General features: G+C 41.4%; 1 protein-coding gene across 2 annotated transcripts in view; it reads right to left on the bottom strand.

Annotated features, from left to right (window-relative positions):
* RGS7 (regulator of G protein signaling 7) overlaps window positions 1-19,805 on the bottom strand; it is a 393,216-nt gene extending 373,411 nt beyond the window's left edge. For both annotated transcript variants that reach the window (XM_080924215.1, XM_080924214.1), the window contains exons 1-2: window positions 19,751-19,805; window positions 18,453-18,576 (exon numbers count right to left, since the gene is read on the bottom strand). In XM_080924215.1, the coding sequence (XP_080780341.1) occupies window positions 18,453-18,530 (78 nt within the window). In that variant the 5' untranslated portion in view covers window positions 18,531-18,576; window positions 19,751-19,805. The remainder of the gene's footprint in view (window positions 1-18,452; window positions 18,577-19,750) is intronic.
* Between the last annotated feature and the right edge of the window lie 422 nt (window positions 19,806-20,227).

The following is a 20,227-nucleotide window of genomic DNA, read 5'->3' as shown; positions in this document are numbered from 1 at the left end:
TTTGACCTTAGAGCTCATGTTAAAAGGAGGAATTCATGTTAAAATGAAGAAGAGGAAGAAGAGAAGAGAGAGGGAGGAGGAGAGGAGGGGGGAAGCATGGGTGATACTTGTAATGTCATCTCTAAAAAGAGAGAGACAGATGCATTCAAGCGTTATTGTGGCTTGCTGGCCACCAACCTAAAACTACTGGGTGAGTTTCAGACCAGTGAGAAATCCTATTTCAAAAAAAAAAGAAGAAGAAGAAGAAGAAGGAGGAGGAGGCAGGAAACAGCTGAGATTGTCCTCTGGCCTAAACACACACATACACACACACACACACACACACACACACACACACAAACAAACACACACACACACACACACACACACACGTGTGTGAAGTAGGAGTGGTAGGAAGGAACATTTTTAGAATCTCTGTAGTTTTCAGTTTTATGGACTGCTATGGACTGTATTTTATAAAGAAGAAATTGTAATAAAATAGAGAATTTCTTATAGAAAATCCTACCACCAGCTACAAATACTTCAAATTCATTAGCCAAGGCTCCCCCATGCCTTTAATTTCAGAAGGCAGACATGGGCTAACTTCTCTGAGTCCAAGGTCAGCTTAGTCTACATAGTGAGCTCCAGGTCACCTAGAGCTACACAAAAGAATAAACAACAGAAGAATAAAACACCGACACCGTGCACAGTTTGTGTGCACACTACAGATCACAGGGAAGATCCATTGGCACGGACATTATTGGACCCTGACATTTTAGGAGTCATTAGCATTGAGCAGTCAGGGAGACTGGGTTTTGCTAGCTAACGATTCTAAATTATCAATGTAACTATCTTCTGTTCTCCATGTTACAAAGAAAAATAAATCAAATACAACCAAAATTATAAAGGAAGCAAAAGATGACCCTTTTTTTAAAAGGGAGTAAATTTATCTTCAGAGGTAAACAGAATCCCAGATGATAGCAGAAATTCTAACATTCAGATTCACACTCAGTCTTCCATCACTTCATGGAAATCATCTTGCACATGTATTTGCACAAACATGAAGTTAAATTAGATCACCAAGTCAACCCATTAGTGATAACAAGCAGAGCCAGAAGCAGGGGCTTCAAAGTAATCTTGTGTTCTCTCACTGCAAGGGGCTAAGTGGATGCCCAGTGCTTCTAGGATTAGAGAAAATATGAGTTCTATTATCTCAACAAGCTCGCAGCAAACTGCAGCACTGTCATTTTTGCCTGGGCTTGCAGAACTCTTTATTAACAAAATATCAGTTAATAAATGCATTGTATCTATTGTAAACCCATAGCCTCAATTCTAGCTCTTCCTTCATACATACATTCTTTAATCACTGACATTTACTAAATTTCTGCTCAATCAACCAACATACAAAGATAGATTGTCAAGAGACCTTGTTTGTAAAGAACTCAAAAGATAAAAATTAAAGCACTTTATCTACGCACAGTGATGTACCAGAGTTCATTAATCAGCATTGGGGGTGCAGTGATTGAGGGATTGACTATGGTTTTTGGCATTGGGCAGTTTCCCTGATGGATTTCCATCCTACTATGGCTATTTTCTGTTTCTACATTGACTGGGGAGTTGTAGAAGTAAAGATGTACATATGCCCAAACACACTCAGCTAGCTGTAGTGCAATATGTGTTTGTGCACATGCACACATGTGTCTGTCTGTCTGTCCACTTGACGCAATGTGTCTATGGTATCCAAATATTTTAAATTCATTCTTATGGTCAAGCATCGATATTTTCCTTTCCTATGATTTTAGTTTTATAACTTCTTTCTTAATGTGTTTTAGATACTAGCAAGATTCTTATCCCAAACCATTTTTCAGACAGTCATGGTGTTGCCAAATTTAAGCAGGAATTGAGAGGATGAAATGTTTTGAGGAAACATCAGATTATTTTAGAACATAACACAGTAGAAATAAGAAAAAAAAACCTCTAATGCATCCAGCTTCCTAGAGGCAGCATCAGATTGCATTTAGCCCAAAGCCATTCTGAGTGTTATGGAGTTAACACACAGATCCGTGTATCTGACAAAAGGCATTTAAATTGCCTGTTCCTGCCACGTGTTCTTAATCACCTTAAATATTCTATCACAGAAATCTGTGTTTGGAAGAAGGGGTTGAATTGGAAGCTAGAATGATGCTCTCCAAAGCATAAGGAGGCAGGGGGGAAGTACTGCTTTTATGGAGAGATTTAAGAGAGAGTGAATGGAGTACCACCTGTGTGGCTTTGTGGACAGATTTCTGCGAGGTCTGCAGTGGTAACCATTGCTTCCTCCTTCTGTTTCTTAACACCCAGATGCATTGTTTTTGGGCTTTGGAATCGAACATCTTTTCTCCCTTTATCCTGCAGCCCAACCTCTCTTTTTTTTTTTCTCCTTTTAATTCTTGGGATTGTATAAAGTCTTAACCCGCCATCTTAACATCTATGATGCTTGTTGATCGCTTCTAATGTAAAGAGTTGGAAGTTCTGGGGAAGGAAAATGAAAGGTCTATGACCTGTGTGGTGTTTTAACATTTGCACAGGGCTTCTGTGAGTAACTCACAACCCTCTGAAGGAGAGCATTCCCAATACCTCCATGTGTAAGGAGCAAGAGGCTCCAAGGGTTTCAAAGCTCACACCTGGTCACACAGAGTTTATAACCCAAATAGCTGCAGGTTCTGATCTGGGAAACAGGAGAGAAACAGAACACAGAGTCAGATAGACTGGAGTTTCTATCCTCACACTACCATTTATTTCCCATGTGGTTTGGGGCACATTTTTTACAACTCTCTAGACATTTTCCCTATGTGTGATGGGTTTATAGACTATTATTAAAAAATGAAGCAAAATGAAACCTTTCGTGTCATGGATTCTTGAAACATCACCTCCACTTGTCTACCTTTTTCTATCCCTCTGTGCATCTCTTCCCATCATCCTAGTATGAACACACTCACTTTGTTTCTTCCCATGACTAGACATGTCTTCCCAGTTCAAGGAGAAATGACACAGAGTACATTGTTGAGACAAAAATCAACCCACAAAAAATTGGTAAGCCAGGGAATCACAGCATTGGACACAGAAAGCTTCATGTCCTTGCACAGTAGTTATTGACTATTTACATCTTTTGTGCCCAAGCACAGTCTCTAAACACATGCCCAGGTAGACGACCAGATCCTGGAGGGCACTAACAGAATCAGGAAAGACTTGAAAAATATCGGCTGTGCATGTCCTATTACCCACAACGAAGTCATCTTAATACCTAGGATGTGCTTGGGCCAACTGTATATAAATATTTATTTTTCCTATATGAGTAAAACTATGATAAGGTTTAAGTGATAAGTTAAACATAGTAAGAGGTAACTCATACCTAACAAACAGAAATTATAACAATATACTATGACAAAGGTATGGTAAGTGAAATAAAATCACTCACAAAATACCTCACTATGCTTATGAGCAACACACACACACACACACACACACACACACACCATGGATGATCATGTGAGATGATGCAGGGTTTGTGTAATGAGATCAAGTGAGGTGAACCACACAAGAATTTCAAAGTCACATTAACTATGGAGGATTTTCAGCTGATATGCCCAAGGAGTGTTCCTATTCCACTGAAAAGGATAGAATGGATGAGGAAACATCGCTGTACACGGCACATGTCCAGATGGTGGGAAAGGCACCAGAATCATTTCCAGATAAATCTAACAATGGCCCTTCCATCTGCAAATTCTAAGGATGCATTATTCCATCACTGTGACAGCACACCTGACAAACAAAATATAAAGAAGGAAGGTCATGGTTTCAGTCACAGTTCCAGAAGATTTTAATATCCAGTTACTAAGTGATCTATTTTGGAGCTCGAGGCAAGACAGCGAACTGTGGTAAGAGCACATGGCAGAGAACTCTGTTTACATGATGGCATCCTTAAAAACAAAGCGGAGGAGAATGGGATCAGTGTCCAAGTATTTCCTTCAAGGATACATGCTCAACTCAAGGAGTTCTACTTCATAAAGGTTCCAACACCTTCCAATGCTGTCCCAGTCTGGCAACAGCAAACCTGCACCACCTGCACCTTTGGGGAGCATTTGCCTAAGCTTCAGCAAGTGAGAATGTCCTTTGATTACATTTAAACAACTCTTCCATCAAAGCAAAGCTGTCTTTTACTTTGTGAAGGCAAAGCTTTGTGCTTACCACATTTCTAGGGCTAATGAGATTACTACTGTTCCTGTTGGTGCTTAGTGTTTTGACTGGTGGAAATGTTTTGAGTGATCTATTCTTCTTCTAGTTAACAGAAAAGGCCAGTTATTTTTAGTGTGTGATTTTTGTTTTTCCCAGAATGTGGGATCTTTTAAAAGTAGCACATGTGTTGTGCTGTTGTAGGAATGACTTTCCTTTCTTTGTTACACTGATCATTTTTACAAAGAGAAGTGATAAGGATTGGGATTATTTGACTCTTTGTAAAAGTCTGTCTTGGTGGCTCATCCCAGTGATTTCAAATGTACAATTTGGGCAGTTGCCAACAGAACCTCAGTCATATATACATGCGCATGCATGCACATGAGAGAGAGTGTGTGTGTGTGTGTATGTGTGTGTGAGAGAGGAGAGGAAGAGAGAAACTGTTGGCTCTCCTACCTTAAAACCATGCTCTGACCAACAATATATCACTATCACTACTGCTGTTTTATACCCTGGCACTTCTGGTAAATTGCCTTGTATGATAATTATCTAATAAATATTTGTTAAATTTAATTGGCTCAAATGCATAATTAATTTAAACTGGATTCTTTCAAATAAATTGTTTAAATGAAACTATATTTATCTCCAGAGAGCAAATGGATTGTTCTTAAAACCATATATATTTAATATATGAATAAAACTTGAGATTTATTATCATACTACAATTTTTTTAAAGTCATAGTTTTTAAATTGATTAGAATTCCACTTAGTTGCAAGTGACAGAAAACCAAAATGCATTATCTTACAGTAGATACAGATTTTCTCCTATATAGAGTTTCACAGGCAGGTCTAGTCTATAAAAAACACTTGAATCAGAGGGGATCTGATTAATTCTCTTTTGTTGTTCAGTCCACATTATTTCCTACCTTTCACCTTCTGAATAAGGTAATTAAGTTCCAATCAGCAGGAATAAAAGAGAGAAAGAGATAGAAGAAGGGAAAAGGAGAGAGAGGGGAAGGAAGGAGGAACAGAGAAAATACAGAATAAGGAGAAAGTCATTGGGGGAAGGTTCCTTTTCTTTTGTGATGTCCTTTTGTTTTTTCTTTTCTTTCTAGCTTCCTCTGTTGGTTTGTTTTGTTTCAGTTGGCTTTTTGTGGAGTTATGGTGAATCTCTCTTACTGTTGTTCCCTTTCTTTAAGTTGGCTGCCTCTCACTCAGTATTACATCTCATCTACTCTTATCCCATTGACCAGAACATGTAATATGCCCCTGCCTAGTTACCTGGGAGCCAGGGGGATATAATATTTGTCATGGTAGCCACATGTGGAGATGAAATTAGAGAGAGTCATTACTGCAGAAGAAGAGCAAAAGCAATATCAAGGATAGGGTGATTTACAACAGTTTTATACAGTGGCAATGAGCTTTGAGTAAAACAATTCAATATAAAGCAAATAAATTAACTAGTTTCAAGTAACCTTTCATGGCCAGAATACTAAGGAGCTTCAAGGCCATAGGTAAAGCTTGTTCATGAGGAGCTGCTTCCAATGGGAGAGTTGCTATTGACTGTTGTTATCCCAATCCCCAACCCAAATAAACTTCAGCAAAAAAAACTCTTACACTGTGCTTCAGAGTAGTTCAAGAATCTGCTGCAAGGTGAATATGTGCCTTTGTGCAATTAATTTTTACAGTTAAAGAAGAAACTTGTTTGTTATCTCCCTTCAATGAACAGTACTGCTTTTCTGTTCATTGAACTCAAATGAATCTCTCTTCTCTGTAATAGTTCTGAGAGTCTGGCTAGTCTCTACTGTAGAATTCTTTGAGAAGTACAGGTTTCTTGCCTCACTCAAGCTCCCAAGAAGTTGCTCTTTCATGGGTTCAGAAACAGTACTTGTTGTGCTTCTTTGTGCTATTTACAGTTTTCACTGAGGAAGCATTTCTGCCACCCTCACTCAAAGGGGTCCGCTACTGAGCTTTCTAAGTAAACCCCTCCAGCTAAAGAATAAGATGGTAATAAAGGAAAAATAATTGAAACCTTGCAATGAAACTAAAAAATTAAAAGATAAAAATAGAGCACTGGTTGGTAATTCTGAGACACAGAGGGTGAGGCTGATGGAAATTACATGAAGATGGGGGAGGGGTGGGGGAGCAGAAATACAGAAGAAAGAAGGGAGACGTGGAAGGCAAAAGGGATGCTTCTTACAGAAAGCAGAGGGAGGTCAATGCTCTGACTCATTGGCACAGAGCTTGCCTGCCATGTCAGAGGTATAGGTCCTGGGTTCAGTGAACAGCATCACGAGCCAAAAAAACCAAACAAGACAAACAAACAAACTACCCATAAACAGAGACCTTTATGTGGAAACAGAAGCTCTCTTCACAGAAGTAGGCTTGGCATAACTGTCTTAACTGTGGTACCCTATTTGTCAGTAGTGTTGAGTGATGTTCATGCAGTAATGAGATGAGACCACGTAAAAGGGTCTTTAGGAGATGGGATCCCGACTGGAAATGTCATGCTGAGACTGCAAATGTCCGTCCCTACAAACTTGATCTTCTATACTGAAAATTACGCCTTTCCATTTCTGGTCTACAACTACACATGAGTATTTCCTGACTTTTGTTTCAGCTTTTTTATAACTTATGACTCCGCTGTAACTGGATTCCTTTCTCTCTAGATTTAGCCAAAACTTTATATAAATGCATTTTTTCTTTATTACACATTATGCAATTTTCTCCTAATCCAAGGGAACGGTTGTACCTAGAGCCAGGCCTTTTGATGTGAAACTTCATAAACAATTATATGTGTAAAAATACTTTGCAAAATTAAAAACATAATTTGACATATATTTGTGCAACTTTAAATGTTCCATGTGATAGCTAAATTTGGTTTTATATGCAAGGTTTTGGTTTGGGGTTTGGTTTTTTGGTTTGTTTTTTGGTTTCTGTTTGTTTATTTGTTTGTGTGGGGTTTTTGCTTTTGTTTTTGTTATTTTGGGGGGGGGGTTATTGTTTTTGGTTTGGTTTTGGTCTAATAAGATGGAATGATGATAGAGGAGCCAGAAGAAGAGGAATGTAGAGAAATGGGAGAGAGGGAGGAAAAGGAGAGAAGAATAAAAGAAAGCAAAGAGCAGGAGTAAATGAGCACCTTGATCACCGCGGCTAACATGGGGCATAGCGCATCCTGGCTCCATGCTAAGCCGGCTCCCTACCCCAGCAGCCCTCTAAGGCAGATTCTGCTATGAGCTCAATTCTTAGAAACAGAAACTAAGCATTAGAGACATTCAGTAACTGGACTCAATCATAGAACTTGTTTCTGGCAAATCCACACCATCCAGGGCAGAAATATTTCTTAACTCTCACACTGCTTTCATGAGGCAGCTAGAAACAAGAAATGACATATCACCTTCTCATCAGAAGCAGCAGTAGAATGCTACAGATTAAATTGCTAGGGTTGTTACAAAGTAGCCTGTAGCTGAGAGTTCACCCTTCCTCCTAGGATGCTAAACTAATAGAAAAATTTAAAGCAGCTTTAAAAATTACAAAGAGGGAACGGAATAGTGGCTCAGCAGTTAAAAGCATTTACTGCTCTTATAGTGAATCTGGGTTCAGTTTCCAGCACCACATGGCAGCTCACAACCATGCATAACTCCAATTCCAGGAGATCCAAAGCCCTCCTCTGATCTTCACAGTACCAGGCATACACATGGTAGACAAAATGCTCATACATATAATTATATATGCATTTTACTCATACATATATAGAAGTATATATATATATATATATATATATATATTACTCAAACATAGATAGAGAGAGAGAGAGAAAGAGAGAGAGAGAGAGAGAGAGAGAGAGAGAGAGAGAGAGAGAGAGACAGACAGACAGACACAAAGCTTGTAATGACCCCGCTCAGCAATCTATTCTTGCCTAAACAAAATATTGGTTAGGCAAAAATCTAAGTAGCCATGATTCCCTGAGCCCAGCCCTGATCAAGTGAGGACAATTTAACCTGTGCTTTTCAATAAAGCTCTGAGACACACTGGGAATAAACAAATGGCTAATAAGTGTAGAAAAAGATGCCTGTAGTCAGGAAAACACAAATGAAAACCCCAGTGAGCTACCACTCCACGTCCATTTGAATGGATATTCAGCAAAGCCCAGAACACAAGTATGAGTGAGGTTGCAGAGGAAGCAGAACCTTGTGGGCTGCCTGTGGAACGGACAGTGATAAAAAGACAATTTCTGTGCCATCCCGCATTCCTTCTGCCAGGTGCATGCACGTGGAAGTGACGTCAGAGACTCTCAGGACTGTCTGTGCACCCACTTTGCTGCTGTGCTGCTTACAATAGCCAAAGACAAAGAAAGCCCAAGGACCCCTGGAGGGATGACGAAATGTCAACAAAATGCTGGACACAAGTACAAAGCAAGCATCAATCTTAGAGAAGGAAGCCACGTGACATGTGCAACAGTGTGAATGATCTCTGAAGACATGGAGGGAACAAGCCTGGACACACTGCAACTGCCTCTGAGGTATTAATGCTTACGACAGAAAGTACAACAGTGCTTGCTTGGGACAAGAGGGTGGAGAATGAGGAGTTATGGCTTAAGAGTACAGACTTGAGGTGGGTAGGGCTGGGAAGATGGCTCTGCCTAAGTATAAGGAACAGATTCTAGATGCCCAACATCCTCACAAATGGCAGGTAGGCATGGTAGACCAAGTGTAATTTCATTAATCTAGGAGTCAGAGACTGGGAATCTCTATAGTAAGGTAGTAGGTAGTGTAACAGAGTAGGTGAGGTCTGGGTTTAAGTAACAGGCTTCTCCTTCCATATATAAGATTGGGAGAGATCAAAGATAGCACTAGATACCACTGCCTGACCTCATATGTGTGAGCATCAATGTACATGCATAGGCGCATAAATGTACACATGCATACATGGAAATATGCATATGCACATGTACATACCAAAGAAAGAGAGAGGAGGAGGTTGGGAGGGAGAAAGCAAGGACAAAGGGAGGGAGGAAGGGAGGGAGGGATGGTTGGAGGGACAGAGGGAGGAGAATTTTAAAGCCAGCACAAACCAGGAATGGTGTCTTACTCTGACATTCCCATATTTCTAGGGGAGCAGTTCTCAACCTGTGGGTCACAATTCCTTGGAGGTCAAACAAACCCTTCACAGGGGTTGCATATCAAATATTCTGCATTTCAGATGTTTACATTACAATTCATAACAGTAGCAAAATTACAGTTATGAAGTATTAACAGAAACAGTTGTTTTGTTTGGGTCTCACTACAACACGAGGAACTGTATTAAAGGGTCGCAACATCAGAAAGGGTGAGAAGCAGTGTTCTAGAGGCTCTGAGGATGTTAAGCCACAAATCCTAAAATGTGTATAAGAGAAATCTTTTCCTAAATCCTCTTTAAATGCCATCATTTCCACTTCTAAGTAAAATCCAGACACTGCTTATATACTATAAGTTTAATAGTTACATAGACTGAAGGCTCTCCACTCATCCAAGCATAGCATGTATGTGCATGTGTCTTTGTTTGTTTGTAGATAGGGTCTCATTCTGCAGCCCAGTCTGAACATACCATGTAGCTCAGACTTTGCAGGCATGTTCATCCCTCAGCTCCCTGAGTGCTGGGATTACAGGCATGAGCCCTCATGCTCAGCTTGTAACGTGTACATCCATGTAATCCTAACAATACCGATTACTCTTATCTCCGCTTTACAGATGAGTAAACTCAGTCCAGGAGGAAAGCAATTTCACCCACAGCAAGTGCATTTGAGCTCCCGCAGTCTGCAAACACTGAGGTTAATTCTCTTGGTGCAAGAGTACTGGTCTCTTCTGTAATGTTGCTAATTTAAAGACACTCCTTCTCCTGAGCACTCGGGGTTAGGGAGAGCCCTGAAAAGCAATATCTGGCTTTGTAAGGAAGAAGATGTACAGCTGTGCCTCATACACCTCACTGAAAGTGCTGGGGTTGTCAATGTTCTCTTAGTTCAATTCAGTTCATTTTTTCTAAACAAGCAATTCTCAACCTATGGGTTGCAACTCTTTTGGGGTTCACACATCAGCTATTTATGCTATGATTCCTAAAAGTAGCAAAACCACAGTTATAAAATACTAACAAAATAATTTTGTGATTGGGAATTGCCACAATCTAAGTAACTGTATTAAAGGGTCACTGTCAGGAGCTGTTAGATTTGGATATTCTACTGGGCACCCAGAATTGCAGACAGGAGACAAAGGTAGATATATATTTATTTAAAAACCAGATGACCAAAAATAATCAACTTGTCTTCTGGAAGAGGGCTTCTGTTTTCTTACGTATTGTAACTATACGAGATCTATGCTTCATAGTTGTGAAAAAGTCACTGGTGCACTAGAAAGCAATCTCATTAATCAAACATCTCACCACACACATAGTTCATGCTATGGGAGGCTGAATGGAGTGAAAAATGATTCCAATACTTCATCCTTCACTATTTTATTTAGGTAACTTGCTAGGACTGATTTCACATACTACATACTCGTTCATACATGTATACATGTGATATTCAGAAACACCTATTCTGGATCTTTGTTCAAAGTGCTGGGACACAGCAGAGAAATGAATCTCTCCATCCTCACAGAGCTCCTCAGCATTGCCACTAATTCCTGAGTGATCTTGGGCACTAAGAGCCTACATGGTGTGTATGGAGATCTCTTAGTAAGAAAACAGACTGTGTGTGTAGATAGGGGGTGTAGCCCCTGAGGACAGCCCAGCTACATGGCTACACCTACACCCTCCAGGAGACACTAGTAATCAAAATATTTCCTTATTAGGACACCAAATAATGTATATAAATGACCTGACACATGGTAGGTAATTGCTAATTAGCAAAAACAAAAGACAAAATTAAAAAATCCTAAATACTAGTAATGTCCACGACAATTTACAGATGATATTTATTTCCTGAGGAAATGAACATTTCAGAAAAGTTAAAATGAGAAATATTAATAATCACATGGCTGGGGGTGATACTCAATGCTGGAGCACCAGCATAGTGCAATGTGCATGAGTTCTACCTCCTACACTGCACATATACATATATGTAGTATACATGCATATACATACATACACATATACATATATGATCTTTACTGAACCCTCTACTAGACAAAGATTTTCTGCTGAAGCACAGTGGATGGCAAGGAGAGTTCAGTGTAACTAGCCAAGGTCATGTGGACACACATTATTCTTTAGAACCTTCTAGCAATAACTGAAAATGGGAAACTAAATGTCCTTCTAAATGGCCTCTCGCCATGGAGATAGACTTGTGAGGAGCATAATTTTCCTTTAAAGTTACTTGTGGTTCTTGTACATACTAGACAACATATAGCACATGACCTTATTGGTTTCTTGGCATGTGACACAAATTTTCTAGGGCTCTTTATTCTCCGTCTTCACACCATCTAATCTAAATAATCACTAGCCACATGAACACATAAATCAGAATTAATCTAAAACAAACATGATTTAACGTTCATTAAGCCTCCAGTGACGCTGACCGAGTTTTAAAGTGCTCAGTTATCCACTGTGGCAGGTGGCTCCAAGACAGGACAGTACGACAGTGGAGTCTTATCATGATGAAAAGGTCTGCACTGCCATATAACATCACATCCTGGGTCTCTATCAGCCCAGACATGCCACGTAGAATCAGATGAGCATGAATGTACTGGTTGAATATAAAAAACTAACTCCTCATCTGATTCCTGCTGGGGACCCAAGAGCCAAATTGCTGGTCAAAGCAAGCACAGAATCTACTTTCTGTTTAGAGGTGAGTAGGCACCTTTCCACAGTCCATGTCTGCCTGTGCTACACCATGCTTCCTGTCATGACAGTAATAGACTAAACCTCTGAACTGTAAAATATCCCCAAATTAAAGATTTTCCTTCATAAGAGTTACCATACTGTCAAACCTTTAAAAAAAAATCAAGTACTGACAAAATATATTTATATACTTTTATGCAAAAATGCTTAAAATCCATACATTTATGATTGATTTTTAAAATAAATTTGTTCAATTTATAAAAAGAAAAAAAAAAACAGAATGGAATATTTTATAAAAAAAAAAAAAAGTTACCATAGTCACGATGTCTCTTAACAGCAAAAGAAAACACTAAGATACAACTTGGCACTTCCAAACAGGCCTCATGAACAAGGTACTTTGTAACCTAGACCAGGTAGGCAAATTCTGTGGTACAGGAGTCAAGACCATGATTGTCTATCAGATGTCTGGTGTTCTCAGGTTTTTGCTAATGAAACTAGACACAATACAAAAAGAATTATAATGAAAGCAAGTAAACTTCTCATGTTGCCTTGAGCAAATGGTAGAAAGAAACCAGGTCTTTTCCTCCCCTCAGCAGCTGAACACACACTTTGTCATTTACAATTATTTTGTAATTAGATTGATATTGTGTGGGATAGAAGTCTTTGTAGCCCTGACATTTGAATACCTTGTAGCTGCTACAAAGTCAGGTGCATCTCTTCGCTTGCTGCTTCAGGTCTGTTTTCAAGGAGACAGAAAATTTATTAGGTCACTAAATTGTCTAGATTTGAGATATTTCCGTATTCTCTGCAGTGATCATACTCTGTCACCCACACCACCTAAAAATACCCAGCTTCCCATCACTTGGGGGAACCACAAGGCTATTAGAAGGCAATAAAATCCCTGGACAGCTCCTTTTTGTGTATCTGCCTTTTCCTCTGATCCATCAGAGCCAGAGACACTGGAGACGGAAAATGAAGGAGGTAAAATTCAAGTGGCACACCCTCCTGTCAAGCCCACAAACAGCCCAGGCAAGCAGAGAGCTCAACCAGGAAGCCTTTCCTCCTCTAAACTTGTTAATTATTAGCTGGAACTCATCATTAAAGTTTCACCGATAAAAATGCTTCCACCTCCTCCAGCAGACGTGTGAAAGGGGATCCTGCCCTGTTTCATAGCTCCTGTCGCTATTCATGTCACGGAAGAGGGACAGAGAGGTCTGGTTGTCTTTACAGTAGACAACATGGCCAGGTCCAGAAAAGCACTTCCCTATCATCTAATTAGAGAAGATGCTCCACTGCAGAATGTGATGAAAATTCTTGCCTGCCTCCCATCTGCATCCTTACATTCAAAACCTGGAGACTAAAAGGTCTGGGACCATTGTGTTTATTTGCACCCTCCTTCTTTTTCTAACATACCTTTGTCTCCTGGCCACACACATATATCTTTCTGCTAGCATGTCCTAAACCCAGACAGATCAAAAAAGCTACAGTTAAAAGGCAGCAAAGATTATTTTTTTTACAATGGAGGTTGAGTTAGAAACAGCACCAATCTTTAAGGTGATGAGGCTGACAATCTTGTGAAGACAAATTTGAGTTAAAGCAGACCTCAAGCAGCAGCTCCTTGCCCTGCCTGTGGTCCAGTAATCCCAGAACAAAGGAAGCCCATCCCTGTCTCAAAGGAGTGTCAACTCTCCCAAGACAGAAGGACATCTGAAAAAGCTCGCAAAGACATTGAGGTGAATTTAGTCAGCAGAGACAACCTTCTAAAGGGTGGATGGTATGAAAGCCTTCAGGTAAGAAAGGCCAGCTGTTCCATTTGCAAAGACTGGATTATTCTTACCCTTAAAACTGATCTGCTACCACGACCACAATACAGTGCCATATTGACTGAGCACTCATATACAGTGGGAAGTCAATCAAGGTTGGAACTGGTCCTCATCTCCAACAGATACAGTGAGTTATTGAAGACATTTTTTTCTCTTTCATAACTAAAATAAACAGCATTTAGTGAGCTTTATGCTTTTATCTTTAAAAGTTCTGTTTTGCATAGAAAAGTAAAAAGACACAAGGGGAAGACAAACTGTTTCCTAGAGAAGATGAAGAGAGAAGAGGAGAGGAGGGTAAAGGGGAAGTCAAGCATGGGACAGAGGCATAGTGAACTGGACAGGTTTGCTATTTCCAAAAGCATGTTCCTTTCAATGTGATCGTGGAGGAAAACACTTTCATTTTCTTTTCTGACAGCCAAAGTATAAATGGTTGCCGCAGTAAGATCAGAAATTATTGGATATTCTGAGCATTCTTGCTAGTGAGGCACCACCATTATAGCCAACTTGAAATGCTAGCTCCAAGGTGCTCTGGAAACTTCGGGGGATATTTAGTGCAGGAATGCTGGCTGCAGGGGAGCCACATGATGGCCAGACACCGTGTTTGGACAGCATCACCCTGCACTCCATGTTCTAGCTGGACCATCTTTTGCAAACACCATTGGTCACAGTAGATGTTTCTCCCAGAGAACACCAAAACTGAGAACAGTGTTTTGAAATCACCAGCCCAGAACAGAACTGGACTTCTGGCATATCACCTCGACAAATGTGTCAAAAAACGAGTCCAGCTCCAAGGTGAGTCAGATCCAGGCGAACCTTATGAAAATGGATTACTTACAACTGCAGTCTAGTTAGTACCCATCTGGGGGAGCATAGAAAGTCCTAGAAATAGAAGGGCTCAACCCTCATCAGTTTGCACAACTTTTAAAGATATCCTAAAATATATCAGATAAAATATCACTCTCATTTAATCTCCTGGTTATAAAAAAGAGCAACATTATAAAGCAAAGAATTGAGAAGGCAAATATTTCATTCAGAAAGATTTTAAAAGTAGATCTGAAGCATCAAATAAAGTATAGAAAGCCTTCCTATTAAGCCAAAAGCCACTTGCAGACAACCCAGAGTGACATTTAGGTACCATCTCTGCACACTAGGCAGTGCTGTCATACTCTAACACCTTTATTATAGCAGCATCTACTCAGCCGAGTGGTCCCAGTTTAACATACTGAAGACTGTCTTCTGTAAAGCCACTATGAGGGGCCTGAAGCTCAATAGATAAAGTGCTTGTTATTCAAGCATAAGAACCCTGAGTTCAGTCTTCAGCATTCACGTAAAGACCCGCAGTCATAACCCCAAAGTTGGTAAGGCAGAGGCTGGTGGCTCTCTGAGGATCACTGGCTCACCAATCTGGCCCAATTGTCACGTTCTAGGTCAAAAAAAAAAAAAAATGGTAGGTTCCTGAGGAGCCATAGTCAAAAGAATTATACCCATAATTAACCTCTGGTGTTCATCTCTCTCTCTCTCTCTCTCTCTCACACACACACACACACACACACACACACACACACACACACACAAATGTACAGGCTTTTTCATAGGAAAAGGATGACTTGCACCTTTTCATTGTCAGAGCTTCTATAATCTTTATTAGGGTAATCATGGTGGAGAGACACAGTAAACAACCAGAAGAAATTCTCACAGGGCAGCACTCTACCTACGCCATACTGGAAACTGTTTACAGTTCTGCCTCTCTTCCCCAGCCTGCTTCATAGAGTCAGCAATAACCCATCAAGACAAAGTAGAAACGATGCCTATACCTATGTCTTCAGAGCCAAGAGGGTCTGAGAAGACAGCACTGTGGTGAAGGGAGCAGGAGACAAGGGAGAAATGTTACCAATCAGGCTGTTTGAGATCACGCTTTCAAGAACTGCACTTCAATGGTGAAGCAGAAGTGGAAAATTGGCATCCTTCAATAAAACAGCAATTTCTCTCTCTCCTCTCTCGCCCTGTATTGAACAATGCTCCGTTAGCACTGAAGGTCTTTGCTAAACCTTTAGTCGACTTCCTGACTAATTAGCATTGTAACACAGAGCCTGTTTCTTCAGGAAAGGCAAACTGTTGAAGTTTCCCAGTACAGATTCACCCCCATATTCTTCTCCAATTGATTCATTTGAAACGTTGGCTTCCACAGAGAAGTTACCAAGTGGAAGCTAGCTGTGCTTCGAAAGCACCACAAAAGCAAGAGTCCTGGTGCTCTGTTGCCTATGCGCACAGACATAGACCATTTCACATAATAGCTAGCAAAGAATAATGACCTAAAATGTTTGTGATTTATCTGGCCTTATTTATGAATTATTACTTAATCTCTCTCTTATACACATGCCCAAGCATGCGTGTATACACACACACACACACACACACCACAAACTTACACACACATACAAGAAAATGTTCAGACACTACAGATAGGCAATAAACCTATAATTACACATTATGTATAAGATTTACTGAACTTGATTGTTTCTCATGTTTTACCAGGCAATTTCCCCCCTGAACAAAAAGCTAATCAAGTCATTAGCAGTCTTAAGCTCAACCAGAAATAATGTGAAAGAAAGAAAGAAAAAAAGAGAGAGAAAGAGAGAGAGAGAAAGAAAGAAAGAAAGAAAGAAAGAAAAGGAAAAAAAAGAAAAGAAAGAGAAAATGAAGGGAGGGAGGAAGAAAGAAAGAAAAGAAAAGAAAGAGAAAATGAAGGGAGGGAGGAAGGAAGAAAGGAAGGGGGAGGAAGGAAGAAAGGAAGGGGGAGGGAGGAAAGAAGGGAGGGAGAGGTGTTATGGAGAGGCAGATTCAGGAGAATGGTTGCAAGTTAAAGCCTAGCAAGGACTACTTAGTGAGAACGTGTCTCAAAGAACAGTTAGATTCCATAAAATCTCCATGAAACATATAAGTTTACATTTAAAATTAACAGCAATTTGAAATGATACCATTTATAAGGTAGCAAACTTAGCAATCTAAGAGTCCATACAGCAAGTCATCAAATAATGATATCCAAGCCATGTGACAATTATTAATAGGCAAACAGGAAAAGAATACAGATGTGTGATTTAACAAGCATAGCTTACTACCATAATTTCACCTCTAAAGTACAGCTCTTTGTACTGCGTAAAATCCTAAGATAGATTTTTAAATTCTCACATCTTGCATGTTACAACATTCTAAGTCATATCAAATAAAATAAAATATTATAAGTTACTTTAAAGTAACTAAATACCACCAGAATATACTTTGCCTCTAAACCAACTCTATATGTAAAATATGCAAGCACAGTTACTTCTTCAGTGTCTGGATGTAAGAGCAATGACTTAGATTCAAGTGCATGAGAATCTTAATTCACTTATTTAGATAAAACGGTGGGAAGAGTCAGCTAACCCCGTATTTTTATTCCCCTTCATTCTGTGATGTCTCAGACACATCTGACTGCATTTACAAGTATGCAGAATATCACTCTTCACAGGCTTCAGGATAGTGGTTGGTATTGTGTCCGAACACCATGCATCTGCTTCCTGACTTCCTTTTGCTGTCTCTGGGCCACACAAGTAAATCTGGGATTCTGCATGGGTTAAGACAAGCACACACAGCCTTTCCACTGTAGTCACAATCAGCTCAATCTCACAGATCTACACTCATGCAGAATCCAGTAGACTCCTGCTAATCAAAACGCTTAATAACATTCTTGACCTCAGAGAATGATCTCCCCTTGCTGTTGTCAGTGTCAACTAATGGAATCTCAGCCAAGACACACACCAGGTGCTATGCTTAAGAAAAATAGTCCCAGTAAAAACTACAAAAGGAAAAAAAATCAATGCAGAAGTTACATAAAGAATGCTGCATCCTTAATTTTAGTAAGCTTGTTGATTATAACCATCTTGAAGTTGCCTAAGCAACCATTTGGAAACACATGCAAAACCCAAACGTAGCTCAATGCCTAGAACTAGAAGTTGGTTGCTGAAAGCATAGCAGGAAACTGTTAGATATGTTTGCAGAAGAGGGATCTGGATTGTACAGATTAATACCATGGGCGTATGACAGTACAGCATAGATGCTATACATAAAAATCACAGAAATAATGCCAAGTAAAAAAATAGGTTAAGACTAAAAGAACTAAAGTCGTCTAGCTGTGAGCAGACTCGTGAAAGCATACACATCCACGGATATAGTCACTCTCGCCACAGACCTGGAAAGCCGTCGTTTGATTTCCAAACTGTGGTACACTTAAGAAATTATTGAACCTAAATGTTCTGAAAAGAGCCTCTACAAGGGATGGTTTCTTTCCGGTGGAACCACACAATAAAGATGAATAGCTAAACACTGCAGATGCTGAGGACAGGTGACTAACAATCAGCAAGGAATGTGCTAGGTCTCTTTTGCTTCCTGTCACTTGGGAGCACCTGATCATCTTTTAGTATAGTACTTAATCATTGATGTTCTGGGAGTTCACAAAGTTGATAAATACTCTGATCCAGACAAAAGAAAGAAGAGAGAGGAAGGGAGGGAGAAGAAAATGAAAAAAAAAAGAAACAAAGAACATCAAGCTGAAGTTTCCCTTTTCCCAGGGAAGTAAAGAATTCTTACCTTTCTGTACACCAACATGTTGGGGGACTCGTCTGCCACCCCATTACTGGTCTGTCCATAATTATTCCCCTGAGCCATTTCACCCACAACTTGGTTGGTCAGATACAAGGATGATCAGTCTGCCCTAGAAAGGATTAGAGCCTCTAGTGAGATCCTTGTAGGAGTCCTGGAGGGAACAGATTTCCCCCCTTTCCAACACACACACACACACACACACACACACACAAACACACACACACACTCATCTTCATGTTCACAGTACCCAATCCACGGGAGAATTTTTCATTCCTGAGCTGACTGAAGAACACAGAACATGGACATAAAAAACCAAAAACCAAAAACAAAAGAAAAAAACAAAGTTTACATCTGTAATAGCCCCAGGAAATTTCAACAGACAACCTTCCACTTAGAAATTGTCAGCTGGCTAAGGCTTTTGTGGACTTCATTTTGTGAATACTCTCTTTTTAAAAGTGTTAGGTACTCAAAAAACCCCATGGTTGGCACTTCCTGGATACACAGTGTTCTCTCTCTCTCTCTCTCTCTCTCTCTCTCTCTCTCTCTCTCTCTCTCTCTCTCTCTCTCTCTCTCTCTCTCTCTCTCTCTCTCTCTCTCTCTTTTGATACTTGCTGCTCCACTTGATGAGGTTCTCCCCAAAAGGCAGAGAGCCAACACCCACAGCAGCCCACTTTCTCCTAGTTTCCCAAGACAGGCGCATCAGAGGCCCCTTCCCCACAAGTGTTCTAAGGCACATGTTTCCTCTCCATTCCTCAGGATCCCCACAACAGCCCGGGCATAGGCTTTTCCACATTCACCTTGGCTTCACTGCCAGTCCATGGCTTCTCTGTGCTCCCACCTTAATCAGAGCGCTAAGTCTGAACCTAATCCTGACTAATCTTTGGAAGAAAGCATCCAAATTACGTCCAGGCAACCGGAGACTGGTGGGAAGTCAAGCCTTGGGCAATCACCTGGCTCACCTCAGAGAGCAAGCTAAATGCACAAGCCTGGAGCGATCAGCTAGAAAAGCAGAGCAATCTGGGTCCCATCTCATCCTGCTCAGCCCTTGCTCTCAGTGGCAGCAAATGGCAGGCTGCCTTGCCCCGCATCAAGGCACTGGCCACACCGGGCAGCAGTTTCAGCACCGTGGACCGCGGCGTGCGCAGCGCCCCAGCCCGGCCGGGCGCGCCGCTCATTGGGGACCGTGGCTCCCGCCGTCGCTGGGTGAAGACCCGGTGCGGGGGCCAGGGGTCCCCGGGAGTCCGGGTGGCGCCGCCTCCTTCCCTCCCACTTCCCCCGGTTACCTCCTCGGCCAAGGTCACGGCCCCGCAGCTCCCCTCCGGGCGTGCAGAGGGCAGGCGCTGTCAGCTGGCTGCGAGCGGAGCAGCGAGGCAGGGCAGCCTCATCACACTCGCGCTGCTCAGGACACCGCCACCCTCGCCGCGGTGCACAGGCGGCCCTGGCAGCCGCCGCTCGCGCCCGCTCCCCCGGGCCGCCTCGCTCGCTTCCTCCTCCGCTTCTCCTCCCGGGAACTGGGACCAGTCGAGTGCGCGCGGGAGTCGAGACGCCCGGCCCGTGCGCGCGCGACTGGGAGGAGGGAGGAGGCGACAGTCACGTGGGACAGGGACGCCAGAAGGTGCTGGCTCGGACAGGCTCGGCTCTGCCGCCGCCACACCCCTGGGTGTCCCGGGCTTCCTGACCCCTCACCCCCTCGGGAGCACAGGCCCTGTCCCCCCACGCTGGCCAACCCACGCTCCCGCGCCTCGCCCGCGCCGCTGCAG

This window comes from Micromys minutus, assembly GCF_963924665.1.
Source record: "Micromys minutus genome assembly, chromosome: 1".
NCBI classification, from domain to species: domain Eukaryota; kingdom Metazoa; phylum Chordata; class Mammalia; order Rodentia; family Muridae; genus Micromys; species Micromys minutus.
This window is presented reverse-complemented; position numbering and strand designations above follow the sequence as displayed.